This window comes from Perna viridis, chromosome 5, assembly GCF_037379345.1.
Source record: "Perna viridis isolate PV_CMFRI_1.1 ecotype Kerala chromosome 5, ASM3737934v1, whole genome shotgun sequence".
Classification (NCBI taxonomy): Eukaryota; Metazoa; Mollusca; class Bivalvia; order Mytilida; family Mytilidae; genus Perna; species Perna viridis.
Genome location: NC_142449.1, coordinates 27,061,021 through 27,077,581, shown reverse-complemented (window position 1 = coordinate 27,077,581; position 16,561 = coordinate 27,061,021). Strand labels below are relative to the sequence as shown.

General features: G+C 31.8%; 1 protein-coding gene across 4 annotated transcripts in view; it reads right to left on the bottom strand.

Moving 5' to 3' along the window:
- Positions 1 to 767: 767 nt before the first annotated feature.
- Positions 768 to 16,561, bottom strand: part of LOC148616889 (uncharacterized) — a 26,270-nt gene continuing 10,476 nt past the window's right edge. For 2 of the 4 annotated variants that reach the window (XM_088584043.1, XM_088584044.1), the window contains exons 6-9: positions 16,100 to 16,208; positions 15,324 to 15,439; positions 14,206 to 14,253; positions 768 to 2,828 (exon numbers count right to left, since the gene is read on the bottom strand). In XM_088584043.1, the coding sequence (XP_088440169.1) occupies positions 2,413 to 2,828; positions 14,206 to 14,253; positions 15,324 to 15,439; positions 16,100 to 16,208 (689 nt within the window). In that variant the 3' untranslated portion in view covers positions 768 to 2,412. Of the gene's footprint in view, positions 2,829 to 7,403; positions 11,063 to 14,205; positions 14,254 to 15,323; positions 15,440 to 16,099; positions 16,209 to 16,561 lie in introns of those variants that run through there. The other 2 variants (XM_088584045.1, XM_088584046.1) reach the window with 1 other exon arrangement.

Sequence of the window (16,561 nt, the reverse complement as noted above, 5' to 3'; positions counted from 1 at the left end):
TTCAATTCTTTATTTTGTTTTAAATTTCACTCGGGTCATGGGACTTCTAAGTCTTAAAACCATCTGATGTCAATCAAAGGACTTCCGGTTGATAATAGCCTTAAAAGTACTTCCACCGCGAAAGAGATCGGGTGGATGAATATTAAAATGTATCACATTGATTATAAATAAGTACACTGCCCATTTTTACAGTAGACAATTGAAATTTTGAATCATCAGTATTGTGTGGATGTGTAGTTCTGGTAGTGGTGAAAGCGCTGTTCCCGTTGTAAATAATTAATATTTTTAGAAATACCGAAACAACAAATTACCATCAAATGATTAAGTTTTTAGGACGCTTACCCTGCCGGTGCACCTGGTCCATGTTCCCAGTTTTTTTGTGGAGTCCGAGTTGCTCATTTGCTTTTGTTACTTTGTATGTATGATTTTAGTTACTATATGTTCTTTGTTGTGTATGTCTGTTTTCCATGTCTGGTCTTTGTCCCTGGGTTACATTCTTTTGATTACCGCTATAACCTTGGTTCCCTTGATTACTCTTTAAAATAGTATTACCTATAAATATCTCATGACTTCTGAGGTTCAACGCCATCCGCGCTTTGATTCTTTAAGTGTGTATTTTCTTGATTTCTTGTGTTGTCTCTTTAAGGACATAAGCTTCAACACAAACCTTATCTCGAATTGGAAGCGGACGTAGTAAGCACAAAGGGTCATTGTTCTTTGTGGACTATTCTTAACTCTAGTTTTAGATACTTTAAATAATTGCAAGACTGAGTTACATTTTTTATTTCATACCATCAAACTTTTGTATATAAAATACAAAAACAAAAGTAATGCACGGTATTTAACATCACAAAACAATGAAAGACAAGAACTTTGATACAACAATGTTACTAAAAATAATAAAGATTATTTGTAAAAACAGTAAAAATACAAAAAATATTAAATTAAAAAATAAGTTTCTCGAAGTGCAGCTAAGTTAATTTTTTCTCTATAAAAATATCCATACCTCAAGAAATATAAAAACGAAATTCATGAAAACCACTAAACTTTCCATATGTATTAGGTAATAATACACGTTGCAATATATCAGAATCCGAAAATATTCTGTCAAAGGCATTTTAGTTACAGACCGGACGAATTTTGGCAGCCTACCGCCTGTCTCCCGTATATGACCGAATTAGTAACCATAAAGTACTGGCTGAAAATGATAAAATGTACAGCTAATGGCAAGCTGTTTATGAAGAATTTAAAATTATTTGCTACGGTTGAATCATCACTAAACGAAAAAGGCTTGAAACTACTACATTATTTTTCAAAATATTAAAAAAAACAATGCCCTGCAACACATAAGTAGCAAATTATAAACATTGAGTTTTAGGAACTTATAGTTTTTGTATCAGTGAAATATTAAATTTCGAAAATTTAAGAGTTTTATAATCGAGACTCATTTTAAAACGACTCCAACAACAATAACGACAACAAAAAAGATCACCATTGGTATTTGCGATAAATGTGTCATTCAATTTTGTTCCTTATCATGTGTGTTTAAAATGAAATGTCAACACAGCATTTTTTGCAAGAAATCAATTTCAAAATCTATAGGTGCATTTTCAAAAGCTGAAAATTATTTTCTTGTAAAAGGAAAAAATGTGACCGTGTTTACCAAAAAAAAAAACAATGTAAACAAATCCTACATTATTTATATCTATTAAACAAGTAAATAATAAATAAGCTCTGCTAAGCGTTCTAGGGGAGAAGAGGACGAGCAAAAACAGGTATGGACCTGACAAACCTCATGATAGTGCACAATTGGCTATATATTTAAAAAAAACTTTCATATAAAGTTTCCTAAACTAACTGATTGCAAGATGAGCCCGAAACCATTTGATATGGTAAACCAAGAATCTATTTCTATAACAAAGCTTAAAAATGAAAGGAGACAACACATTAAGTTACTTGGCACATCATAATCATTCGAGTTTATATAAACTATTTTAAGTAAAAGTTTTAATTTTCATAAATATTCCTACTTATATATGGATTAAGACGAAGCATGGTCATCAACCTGATATAAGTAAGATCAACTTACGTTATCCATGACTGCAAAATACACACGAAACTGTTTAAAAAGGCTTGGAGAAACGTTGCAAGTCCCATACTCCCATAAACAGAGTGGTGATGAAATTATATACATGCCAAACCTAAAAAAAATTACAAAGTGTTTTTTTTTTTGCTTTTTTTCACACCCGCGATTACGTCTTCAAATAATTTGAGCAAGAGAACGACTGATGTAGCCCATTTGTCAATTGCAATATTTTAAATTATTAATTCTTCCAGTCAATGCAATGAACAAAGGGTTCAAAGACCTTAATTAAATCGGATTTGACCACCTAAAGCTTCATTACTAATATTCTATCCTGTATGGGAGTAAAACGTGTAGGCAGGTGGTGGATCCCCTTGTCCAGGGTTCCCATTAACTGTCACATTCACATTTATCTGTGGGTTGAATTGGACAGTCCCAGTAGTTGGGATATTTAATTGGGGGTTACGTGGAATATCTGAATATCTTGGTGGTTGGCTGTGTCGGTTTTGATTACAGTGACTGTTTTCGTGATGTCTATTAGAGCTGCTTGTTATTTGCTTGTGTCGTGTGTTCTGATGGTATGAAGTAGTCCCTGGTAGGTAGTTAACTGATCGACTGGAATCTCCAGGTATCGTTGGTTTGCTTTTACGACATAAACAACAGTACAACACGAAGCAAATTATGACCAGTATGACTCCTGCAGATATTCCAAGAATTATTTTCCAGCGGAGTGATACTACCTCGGCTGAAAAAAATAACACAAGTCATGGATTCAGCAAATAACTTTTGTTACAAGCATGAAACATATATAAAGGAAGCACGATTAAAATCACAAAAGGCATCAACTTTTGGACATTTTTTAAACAATAAATATGTCATGTACTTGTGGTAATTGGGGTAATACGTTTTCATACTGCAGCCTTGCACTTTTCCCGCGGTTCATGCATTTATCAATTTTATGTCTTCAGCGCACTTTTACTTTCCACAAAAATAGAGACTGTCGGGTTGTCCCTAAAGTAATCTTATTTATTTTATCTTTCGCCAGGGACTTGATATTACTAACGTTAATATTACATTTTCCATGCTTTCACCTAATCACTACAGAAGGCATTTGACCAAAGATTACTATCTGTGTCTTTACAACAATATATTGCTATTTTCAAATAATTTAATTTTAGACTAGATCAAACGTTTTCTAATAATATGACTGCGACATAATATACCCTTTTTGATGAACTGCTCATTTAAAATTTTGTATTCGGCGACTCGATGCTTAAGCTTAAAGTCATTGTTCTGTTACGTATACGTTGTAGGGGGAAATGCCGGAGAATTTATTTCACGTGTGAATTGTCGAAACTTATTATATAGGAAACATTTGATAATTCTCTGCTATTTATGAATTAATGATATTTAAATATCAATAATCTATGAACGACATTGAAAGGCAGACCCCGCCCTTAACTGAAAGTCACCGAAGGTGCGTGCACTCACATTCTTCAATTCTGGTCACTACCCCAGCCCGTGAATTGTTTGAAAAGGGAAATAATCCCAGACAAGTGAACTACAGCAGTGCTGTGCACATATTCAGAGCACGTTTATATTTTCTCCTGAATTTTATTTTGCTACCCTAGATCCACAATTTTTAGGTCTAAAAAAAGTTTTTTTTAATATGATTGGTCGAGACATAAACATACAAGAGATCTCTGTATATTGTATGTCCCTGCATTGGTGAGCATTTTTGTCCTTTTCACTTAAAACATCATTTATTTTAGATAGCGATTGATAATTGTTAATGTTATGGAACACAAGGGGGTTCTGGAAATTGGAACCGATTTTTCTTGGAAATATTACTGATACCGAGTACAATTTGGGTTAAAATGAGATAATGATTGCCTGAGACCCCTTCCCTTTTTAAATTTCTTGATCCTGGAATACTACAATTGTTATTATAACAAAACATTCACCTAAAAACAATCCTTGAATATTTAACTACACCAAACTAGGTAGGCCACAACAGAGGACAAAGTATTTAAACAGAAATTTAGAAAGACTTTCGAATTGGTTTCTGGATCTGGTTCTGACCAAGAACAATATTTAGTGTCTTCTCAGTAAAAAAACAGCCTTTAACAGAGCAGATAAAATTCTGTTTAACTGTGGCCTGCTTGGTTGAAAAACAATATAGGTACCAAGTAGGCATGACAAATCGACAGTGTCATGTGACTGCAATACCTGCTTTCACCACTGGTGATGTAGGTAAAAATACAATGTTTAGCAATGCCTCACATTTTTCTAACCTCTAAGCATCAGGCTGTATTTTTCAACAATAAACTATTGTATATATCTATAATAAGATAATATTGTTATATTTTTATTATGCAGAATAAAAAAAATTACAATAAATATATAATAAAGTAACATTCCATTAATAGGTCAATTGGAACAATACATAATGCAATAAAGCCTGGCTTATTTTCCCTATTCTCTCTGTAAAATGTAGGTCAAAGAGATGAATTTTAACTTGACAGATCCATCATAAAATTGAGGTAATGTCAAAAATTGTCCATAAATAGTGCTTATCAATCCTGGTTCTTTGACATAAAAATAACTGATAAATAGCTAAGTGGTAAAGCTATAAGCTGACAGTAAATCACTTCTTTTTTGTTGTACAAGTATTCAATTTTTTTAAAAGCTATTACAAATGCAAGAATGCAATATCATTACTTAAAACCTACTTAGAAATCATATACAATACATGCAACCTATTTCTCAATTCTGATAATTTTTTACTAGTCTTTATGCTAGTATTGCATCCATTCTTGAAGATAAAACTTTCAAATCTCAAATCATTCCTGACTTTAAACATACTGAAATTAAACTTTATCTTAATTGTTTTAAGAGTAATGGTAATGGAAAAGTCAGACTGTCTAGTTACACAGACTATTTATATAATACTGTAAATTCAGTAATTTACAGTAATCAGCATTTATTATTGCCATTTTATCAATTCATTTTAGTCAAAAATGCCATTTTGTTTTTTGTAATTTAGAAATCAAATTCCCATATAATTAATGCTAAACTTTCCACATTGCCTGTTTCAAATATTGCAATTAAATTAAAGTCACAAGTTTTCAATAATAAAACATTGCAATAATTTCTCAATGTACAGTAAAAGACTTTCATTCAGTATATTGTTTTTTTTCAACTGAAGAAATCGTTGCATATTTTGTCAACAATTTCTATACATTTTTTTTCTAATTTTGTTTTGTTTCTAGTTTTGACAGCATTTACTTTGCAATGACTTTGTTCCTTGACCTTCAAAGTATTAGATATGACTTTTGTTGCGTTTGCCCTAGACTTCATTCTAAACAAAACATATAATATTGAAACACACAAAAATATGAGAAACAACGTAAAAAATATAAATGATAATGATTAAAACACAAAAATATGAGAAACAATGTAAAAAATATAAATGACAATGATTAACACACAAAAATATGAGAAACAATGTAAAAAATATAAATGAAAACGATTTACACACAAAAACATGAGGTCATAGTATAACCATTGATCATATTTGAGTAGTATATCACAATACAGCTCTACATAAACAAACAAAAACAAGATACAGCACACTTACATTTACCTATTTCCTGACAGTGATCATTTTTACAATGTACAATCTTAAATTAAGGAGGTAGACCTAAGATAAGGGACACTCTTGAAATTAGTGATATGTTTGTATCATATTCAATTTCACCAAAGCCTATCATGCTTTCATTTGAAACAAAATGAAATCAGTCCAAGTTACTTTTGATGCATACAGGATATTGATGTAAAATGCTGAATACAAACATTCCAAAAATTTGTAAGAGGTATGTCCCTTACCCTAGGTCTACCTCCTTAAGCATTATTGTGTTACCTAAGGCTAGAAAATTAACTAGTATATGTGCTAAAACTGCAAGCTACCACGACATATATAACAATTGTTCTCCATGTGTCCACTTTGCAGAGAAGGAAGCAGCAAAAACAACCAAAGGTGTAGTGTATTTATAGGACATACAACAATCATGTTCTGGGGATACAGTAGGACTTCTGTTATCTAAATGACATTACCTGATGAATGAAATAATTTTGATAGTTAACTGGACAATTGACAACAAATTTAATCTTTCTTTTATTTCAAAGACATTTAAGTGTAATTTTTTGTAAGAATCAGGCAAAATGTGAAAAATCACAAACATGCATGTCAAAACACCACCGATCTGACAATGTAATATCACTCAAGGATACTTTCTCTATTTGAAAAGACCATTATTTGACCTCTGCATCACTGGCTTTGTTCAGAAATTGTTCAATAGAATTGTGGAAAAATGAGGTTTTAGACAGTTATCTGCCCTTGAAAGTTCATTATCAGTGCATTTCAATGAAATTGTAAATCAATGGTCCAGCATAATATGGCAAATCTTGTCTGTTTTCCTTGATTTTGGCAGTGCAAATAGTTAAAGTACACCATCAAAATTAAGTTTTTTTTCATACCATGTTTCACCTACTGCCTGATTATAACAGGGACTGATACTTAATATGATTTGGATAAAAAGTTTAAATTTCCATGTCAGTTGTCCAGCTCACTACAAAATGCAGCTCATCAGATGACTGTCATTTAATCTAGGGAAGACCCACTCCATCCATTGAACATCAATGTTGTATGTTATATGATTAAAAAAATACCCTGAGACAAGAAATTCAAAATACTAAATCTAATCAAAGCAGTCAGATTTTTGTCCTTGTGAATGCTTTTTTACAAAAAATAGCAATTCTTGTAGTATTCTAAAATTCTGAAAATTCTGAAATGTAGTCTTTATTTTACCATATATATCATAAGTTAGGAGATATCAGATGAAATTGGTGAAATATCTCATACAGAATTCTAAAAATAACAATTGCAGCAAGACATTACAAAAGTCATCATACACATGCATTGATTAGATGACATAAAGGTTTCACAAGATATACAAGTATGTACCTGTATACTGTGAAAATACTTTTGTTCATAGGGTACCAATTTTTGTGGTTTTCGCAGATAGGCCAAAACACAAGTATGGTTCCATATGAAAAGATTTCCATTTACATGTATACTGAAACCTATAAACCATGAATTCAAAAGTCCTCAAACTTGTGTCTCTTTCCTAACCCACAAAAACTGGTATCCACAAATTAAAAGTACTTTCACATTACATTGTCTTCTTTCAAAATCAAAATCATTTGGACTATAGATGGTTTTATCAAGTGCTGTCATTATTGCAATTTGATATTTTTTTTGTTTTTTTTTTCTTATTTCCAGACTTATCATTTTGCAATCCTATTCAATTTTTTTTAAATATATTTGAAATCCCAACCTTTTTTCATTTTCTCAAAATAATAAAACAGAATCATAATAATTTTGTGGATCTTTTTATGTGTGTGTGTGTTTCTGTTCATCCCAGGATATGGAAAATGTCTATTGATACAGTGTACATTTTTCAATTATAATGTTCTAGTGAAATATTAACAAACTTATAAATTTCAATATAACAGCAAAAACTAATATTGAGCAATTGAAGTACACTTAAAAAACTAAAACATAAATTCATTTACATTAATCAAAATGTCATAAAAACACAGCATTGTGAAATACAGTAAAACCAGTCTGAACCAAACCTCTTTGGGCCTCTAAAATTGGTTAAGAGTAATCAAGGGAACCAAGGCTATAGCTGTAATCAAAAGAATGTAATCAAGGGAAAAAGACCAGATATGGAAAACAGACAGACATAACAAAGAACACAAAGTAACACAAAGTAACTAAAATCATACATACAAGGTACCAAAAGCAAATGAGCAACTCAGACTCCACTAAAAAAGGGAGCATGGACCAGGTGCACCGGTAGGGCAAGTTTAGGAACCTCTTTGGGACTCTAAAATTGGTTAAGTTTAGACAATTGTTCGGTAAAAACCAAGGTTCTAAATACATGTAAATTGATATAACATGACTGGTTTAGACAGGTTTTCATATTATCCACTATCGGTTTCAACAGGTTAACATCAAAATCACATATTAAAATATGTTACATTTTAAGACCAGCAAGATCATCTGACGGACACATACACTTAACTTATAAGTAAATGACACAGTCAAAAATCAATAATTTAGACAGAAAAAATAATTATATAACCCAGTCACAAAACATATTTTCAAAATATTCATCTTAAATAAAACCTATTACACAGTGATGATGTTCTAGTAACTGTACTGTTATTAACTGCTAGCTGATATATCATGTTTTGAACAGTTTTCAAAAACGATTAAGTTTATAACTGTCTGATTTATTCAGCATGTTGAAATGTCATTGATGTAAATGAAATTGGAACTAATCAATGTAATCAGTGACATGATCCTGATCAAGAGGTTTAGAAAAGGAGGCAAAAACCTGGAGCCCAAATTTTCAAAAAAAGATGTGTTCAAATAGGAATTGGATTTACATATAACAAATGTGCATGGTTATTTATTGTCTACATTTTTATGTTTAAACATAAAAAATTATGACTTATCATAAAAAATTGCAATTTAATACTGGGTAAGCCCCCATTTAGATTTGCCTATGTTAATGGTTTTTAGTCTACCCTGCAACTTAACGGTGAAAAAAGGGGGATGGTAAAATGTTTAAAATCGAAAACTTCAATGTGGATTTTGCTGAAAATTGAACTTAACCTGTACATAATGGTACTAAATTTCTAAAATATTCATAAGTCTGTTCTCAAGTTATCATCTGGAAACTGTCAGGTGACGGTTGGATGGACAACTTTTTTTTGGGGGGGGGGGGTGTCAGAAAATAATGGTATTTCATGTAAATAATTCGAAATTCTTTTTTTTTTTTTAGAAGAAAATGCATTGGAGTTTTGCAATACATGTATTTTGATGAAATCTACTTCACAAATATTGAAAATACCTAACTGCAAGTATTAATCAAAGTGACTCAAAAATAATGAGAAAAAACATTGCAATAATGTCTACAATTATGGTATATCAAAAATCAAGACACCAAGGAAAAAACAACAATATTTACATCACAGGAAACTTTGGAACAAATATTTAAAAAACTAACACTTATAATTATGCATAGATATCAGAATTGAGCAAAAAAACTAAATTAAAAGTTTTACTAAGTTAAAACATACTTTAACATAAGGGTAGTCAGTTATTTATTGTTTACAATCTTAACAATTTATTTTGATTTATAACATGCCTCTTGATTGGTTGGTTTTCTTGGGGGAACATAGTGTATTTTGTATAAACTAACATGGTCTTTGACGTCATTAACATTAATTTGTCTACAGTGCACAATTCAAAATACATGTATCCCAAAATCAAAATAAAAATAGATCAGGGATAAAATCTTATAATTTGTTCAGAAATAAATCTGAAATTAAATTATAATACTTTTTTTTTTAATTTTTGACCATGTTATGCTTGCATATTCAACTTTGGGCCAAATTTATGCTTGTTCATGTACCCAAGTGTAAATTAGCCCTTAGTTGGTTGTTTCCCATAACTTGTTAAAAAATTCACAACAATCCTTTATTATTTTATGATGTGTAAGAACTATTGTTGGTGGGTACCATTTTCTATATTTAAAGTTGTTCAGTCAAACCAGTAATTAAGGTTCATATTGAAATAAAGAGTTTGGGTTAAAAACTAAGAGGTTCTAGGAAAACCCCAAGCACTAATTTAAGGAATAAAATTTTGAAAAACCATGAAAAAATAATACCAAGAAATAAAAATATAATCATTGTAGTTATAATTATTAGTACTGAGGAATGAAAGCACAATCAAAGTAATTAAGTACATCTCTGTCTAAAAATCACGCAAAATGTGTATTAGGTCAGTAAAAAAAATAGATAATAAAACCTTCTTGGGGTAGATTTGTACTCATTTTAACGTGGGTACAGCATTTATATTTGATTATTAAAAACTTAGCAACAGTGAGATGTTAAATGAGAATATAAATGCCAAACCCATGTTAAAATGAGTACAAATCTACCCCCTCCATGAATTTTTTCTTTTCTAATATGAAAAACACAGTAATTTTTGTGACAAAAATTTCCCTAGGCATAGCCAAAATAAAGGCTGTTCCATTTAACCTCCCCCCCCCCATATGGAAGTTGGATTAAATTTGTATATTTATGTCATCGTATGTGTTGAATGTGTGTATTTATATAATTGATTTCAATTAGATAACCTCTCAGCCGTTAAACCATCATGTAAACATTTTTAAATGAGTGTTTTGTCTCAAAGCCACAGTGAAAGAAAAGAAAAGAAAAGAGACAGTGTGCAGGTGCTAAAGGTGGGGTTGTACCAAAATATAAAAAAAACAATTAGAATACATATGTGCTACCCTTGATTGATTCTTACACAGAATGGTACTTAAAATTGTAAGTAAATGGTCTATAAATATTGATTCATTATTTTACAATCATTAGTTGTTTACATTTACTGGTAATTGACATTAATGTCAGTTATTCATTATATAAAGTTTCATGGATTAAGGAGCCTAGTTTCATTAACAACATGTTCATAAGACGGTGGATGATCTTCCGGTGCAGAGGGGATAATACATCCTGCAGGGAGTGGAGTCTTATTGAACGAGTAGGTTCCTGCATCTGAATTGACAGAATAATCTGAAGTTCCAGAAAATCCAGTTGCATCATCATGGTCAGGAGATAAACTGGGTCTATTAATTCTCGATGCTCCATTATTTCTGTTCCTGAATGTTGCAGAGGTCTCGCCTACACCTCCTAGAACACTGTCCATTTCCACTTCATGTGCACGCTTGTATTTGTTTCGTCTAATCTTACACACAACTATCACAGTAATGATAACAGAGACTAGCAACACACTCACAATAATGAGAATGACCTTTACATTGAAATGCACAGGGTCCTCTGAAAAAATTAAGGAAGAAAATTTGTATCTTTGTTGCAATCAGTATAGAATAAAGGAATGGAATCAGTACTTTGTTTTTTTACAAAATCCTGTTTTCACAGATTTGAACTGGAACTGTGAGCACAGCTCAATTGGTTATATCTCCCGCTCCCTTCACCAGAAACCATAGAGGAAACCTGATAAGTCATTCAAATGGAAAAACAAAATTAGAGGGGCACAATAGCACCATCTAATAAAAATCCATCAAAAATTTCATCACATTGCATTCAGCAGTTTCAGAGGAGTTTCAAATTACAAGATGGTCCCCCTTCGTCCATCAATGCCTCAGTCCATGTTTTGCATCAGGAAACTACTTAAGTCATTTAGATGAAAAAACAAAATAGGAGGTGCACAATGGCATCATATAATATTGAATCTGTGAAAGTTCCATCAAATTCTTTTCTGTCCTTCCAGTGGAGTTGCAAACGAATGGACAGCATGATCACTAATTACCTCCTGCTTTTCAAGCAGGGGAAACAATTCCTAGTGGCCCAGAAAATTAAGAGTTTCCTTTCAAGGGGTATATATTTGCAAGCTTTGCACCTACGGTAACTGTGTACAGAACAGCTGTCATTGTTTTCATCATTATTAGAATGCATGCTAGCCTATGTTCATTACTCCTTTCCATGTATGAACTTATATCCTGTCTTAGATCACAAACAAATCCTTTATCAAAATTTTCCAAAATCATTGGAGCAGCAAAACTTTGTAACAATGATCAACAGATTTCAGAAAAAAATTAAATCTACTACTGTTACGTTGTAATTTGCAACAACTTCAATAACAAATCAATGATTTTATACTCTTAAATTGATCAATTTGTAAAAATCAATAGTGAAAAAGGCAACACAAAACTCAGAATCCCTTCACTTTGAAAAAAATACTGAGTGGTGATTATTATATTTTTGCACAAGTTTTCCCATCATTTTTCACATTTTCTAAGGTTTCTACAGATTTCTAGGGAGAAACCAATTCTCTTTATGTCTATATACTTCATTTAATTTTTTTTTCACTTTCTACGTTAAAATAAGATTTTAAAGGTTATACTTCACATGTTAAAAATTTGAATTCTACCATCTCAAGTGGAGAAATAATTTTATCCACTCATTACTGATATAATATTAATCAATAACATGAAAATATATTGTTTTCTGAATTGGGACAACAAGAGTACTACTTTTAATACTCAAATTTCAAATGTATAATAATATAAAAGAACAGCATTCCAATGTCCCCCGCAAAAAAAAAGCATGGAAAACTTTAAATTCACTGAAATTTTCTGAGTCCAAGGGCCATAACTTCCATAAAAATCAATCAACCCTAACCAAAGTCGAATTTGATCTGTAACTTCTAATAGTAAGACTACATAAAAAAAAATATAAAATCAATTGCTGAAAGCATTACAAAAAAAGCACGGAAAACTGTAAATTCACTGAAATTTTCTAAGTCCAAGGGCCATAACTTCCATAAAAATCAATCAACCCTAACAACATTCAAACTTGATCTGTAACTTCTACAAACGTGATGACTTTTCATTCAGAATTGTCAACTTTCCTTTCATCTGTGGCAACATCCCTTCAGCACCTGCATATGGAGTGTTCATATCACAACTCATACATTATGCCAGAGCTTGCTGAAACTACGCAGACTTTTTGTATCATGCTAGAACTCTAACAAATAGGCTTCTGGAACAGGGTTATGTTGCTACAAGATTGAAGTCATCACTACAGAAGTTTCATGGTCATCATCATGAACTCGTGGATCGTTAGGGTGTATTCATCTGCACCATGAAAACTGATTTCCTTTCCTTGTTTGTCTACCCCGGACTTGACTTTTTATGAGCAACTTGGCAGGTGTTTCTAGAAAGCTGAGGACACTTACCCTACCGGTGCACCTGATCCATGCTCCCAGTTTTTAGTGGAGTCCGAGTTGCTCATTTGCTTTTGTTACTTTGTATGTATGATTTCAGTTACTTTATGTTCTTTGTTGTGTATGTCTGTTTTCCATGTCTGGTCTTTGTCCCTGGATTACATTTTCCTGATTACCGCTATAACATTGGTTCCCTTGATTACTCTGTCTAATAGTAAGACTAAATAAAAAAATATATAAAATCAAATGATGAAAGCATTACAAAAAACAGTGTGGAAAACTGTAAATTCACTGAAATTTTATAAGTCCAAGGGCCATAACTTCCATAAAAATCAATCAACCCTAACCAAAGTCGAACTTGATCTGTAACTTCTCATAGTAAGACTACATACAAAGTCTAAAATCAATTGTGCAAAAAAAGTGCAGAAAACTGTAAATTTACTGAAATTTAATAAGTCCAAGGGCCATAACTTCCATAAAAATCAATCAACTGTAACCAAAGTCGACCTTAATCTGTAACTCTTCATAAAAAGGCCACATACCAAAAACAAACTTATTTGTTACAAGCATAACAAAAAAGTGCAGCTCAGCCCAGCGTTTCCATGTCCCCTCGCAATGCGTCACGGGGGACAATAATAAAATTCATATAATTTTCAATACGTTTCTCAATATAATTTCTTCCCTGTCAACATAAGCCAAGAGCACAGAAGCTGCTAAATGATATAAGAGCAGGATGTTCCCAACACCAAAATGAAAAACTCCTGTAACCCTTGCATAAAATAAATCTTGAAACTCAGATCATGAGATTTTGAAATTTAGTTCAGGGGTTGAGACCTTAAAATGGGGGGGGTTTACACTGACATATTTTGATCTTGACTTGCATTCACCTTTCTTAGAATTTTTTGTCGACCTTAATAACAATGGAGTGTGTGGTAAACACATTTCAAATCAAAAGGTTGTATAAACTTTTGACAATCACCTGTCAAGTATGTTCATTACAATTCATGTTTTTAAAACTGGAATTTGATCTAGTTTGAGTAGAACAGGGGACAACTTCTCAAAATAAAGATTTTACCCTCCTTGCAGGATGTTCACATATATGTGTAACATGATAACAGATCACTCTCACACACTCTTGTAACTTTGACAGAGTGCAGTAGTGAAAAATTCATCAAGAAGACAAACAAAAGAAGAAAGGGGAACTTGGTGAAGAAAAAAAATTAAACAAACTTACTTTCTTCTTCTTTTTCCTTAGGTATTGGATATGGTTCTGTTACTCCAACTATAATACAAGGAGAATTTTTACACATCATCATTAGTTAACATTCAATTAGTTTGGTTAAAGGATTCAAACATATATTTAGTTTAATATTAAGTGGCTGTCTTTGTAAGAATCATGCAAAATCTGAAAAATGTGATACACCCCTAAAAAGGCTACATATTTTTATTTTTGTAATCAAGTTGTTTTATGGGTCTATACTATGAAATGTGTAATTATTCATTCAAATCTGCCTGCTCTTAGGAGATAAGTGACATTGAAAATACAGTAGATTCTATTGTATTTGAGGGTCATTTACAGAGTTATCTCCCTTTGAAATCTACAATGCATTCTATGTAATTTTTATCTCCTAAGAGCACAGGTTATATGAAAAGCCACATGTTTATTTCTGTTTACTAAGACTTTTCAAACAAAATATCAAAAATAAAAATATGTAGGCTTTTTACCCACGAATCACATTTTGCATGATCCTTAGCTGGAGTGCTACTTAAGAAGTAGCCTTTATAAACATCAGACAGGAGGTGATTCATGCATGCTAAAAACACACCAAAGTCAATTTTATTTCTAATTCAGAAACACTTACAGACAACATCAACAGCCTCAGATTGTCATTGTTTGCTACACTTTCAAGCTAAAAATCGTAAAGATTGTGTATGAAATTGGTACTTTGGAAGAGTTATCATTCTTGATTTTGGTTTGATTTGATTGATCTTAGTGGGAGATGAATGTATGGTTTTCTCAAAAATGCACATCTAAATGCAGAAAAATTATCATTATGCAAAAATATAGCATCTGTAGACCAAAAAAGCATTATTTATTTGCTAGGTTCATGGAGGCAGCATCGTTCATATTTGACTTAGTTTTGGAGTATGTGATAAACAGATTATAACATAGCATTTATCACATCATATGTTTCATGTTATCATCCCTGGAACCTGATGGCCCTTAGGGCTCATAATATGACACCTGGCTGATTAAACATATGAAATGAAAAAACTGTGCAATATTCTACAATTATCAACTAGCCCTAGAGTATGTGGTGTTTTTTTTTTTTTTTTTTTTTATTAATTTACCTTTCTTTCTTTGGCACACTGCTAAATGTTTATCCCTCTCACAATCTTGCATGATAAAACGTTGAGTATTAAAATTAAGAATAGCACAATCATTATCTTCATTATTCCCTTCAAGGCTGGAAGAAAAAATGCAACAATGTCAAAATATTCGATTAATACCATATAAATAAAGCTCTTTTTTCAAAATTTTATTAAAACAAATGGCTTTGGTTTAGCAATATAAAAACAGTAAAATGTGCCTATGCCCCACTCATGCTCATATTAATATCTGAATACATCTGAGGCAAAAAAAGACCTAATTGAGAAAAATGATATGCCACCCATTGCCAGATTCTTACACAGAATGTTACTCAAGTTAACCATTCTGTGTAAGAATCAGGCAATGGGTGGCACAACATTATCCTCAATTTTGTCTTTTGCCTCATAAAGATTCAATACATCTAGAAAACAACTGAAAAGCTATCTTAATTTATCCTGAAGTATCTGTGACATAGATATTCTTTGACTACTTCTATAGGGAAAAAGTGCAGGAAAATTTTTCTGCCATTTTTCCATAGTGCATTTCAACTAAATTTGACCTATCAATATCTTAAAAAGGCAAATTTTACAAACACTTTGATGGTTATTTCTGGATGTTATCGGGTATAAATAATTGCTTAATGCAATAAAATCTCTTTTTTTCATTCACGTGTCACACATTCTGCCCGATTCTTAGACGGAGAAGTACTTAAAACTTATGTGGTATCCTATCTTATGTGAAAACTAATGGTACCTACCGTATATAACTTGCTAAGTTGTGATTATTTAGCCATTTATAACTATCCTCAGTTTCAATATCTGTCAACCCTATCCATGCTGATGTGACAGATATATTATTACCATAAGCTGAAATAATTCATAAATCAATGAAAGACAACCATTGTTAACATTTATTTTTATGAGTATTCATGAACAATTTCCACAAATATAAGAAAATTATCTAGGCGCATTTCTTCCATTACCATTTCATTTGCCAAAAAAAACATAGTGAATAGTGCACTGTACACATATTCTAAGTTTAAATCAAGATGAGAAAATGAAAAATTTGATATTTTGACGAGACCCCTTTGTGATTCCTGTCAGGGAGCTGCATTACTGTTGCTAGACTAAAATTGCAGCAATTTTACTCATTTGCAACATGACAGGTGCCGCTGACAGAGCTGGACATGTCTACCCATCCAAAGCAACTGCTGTCACTA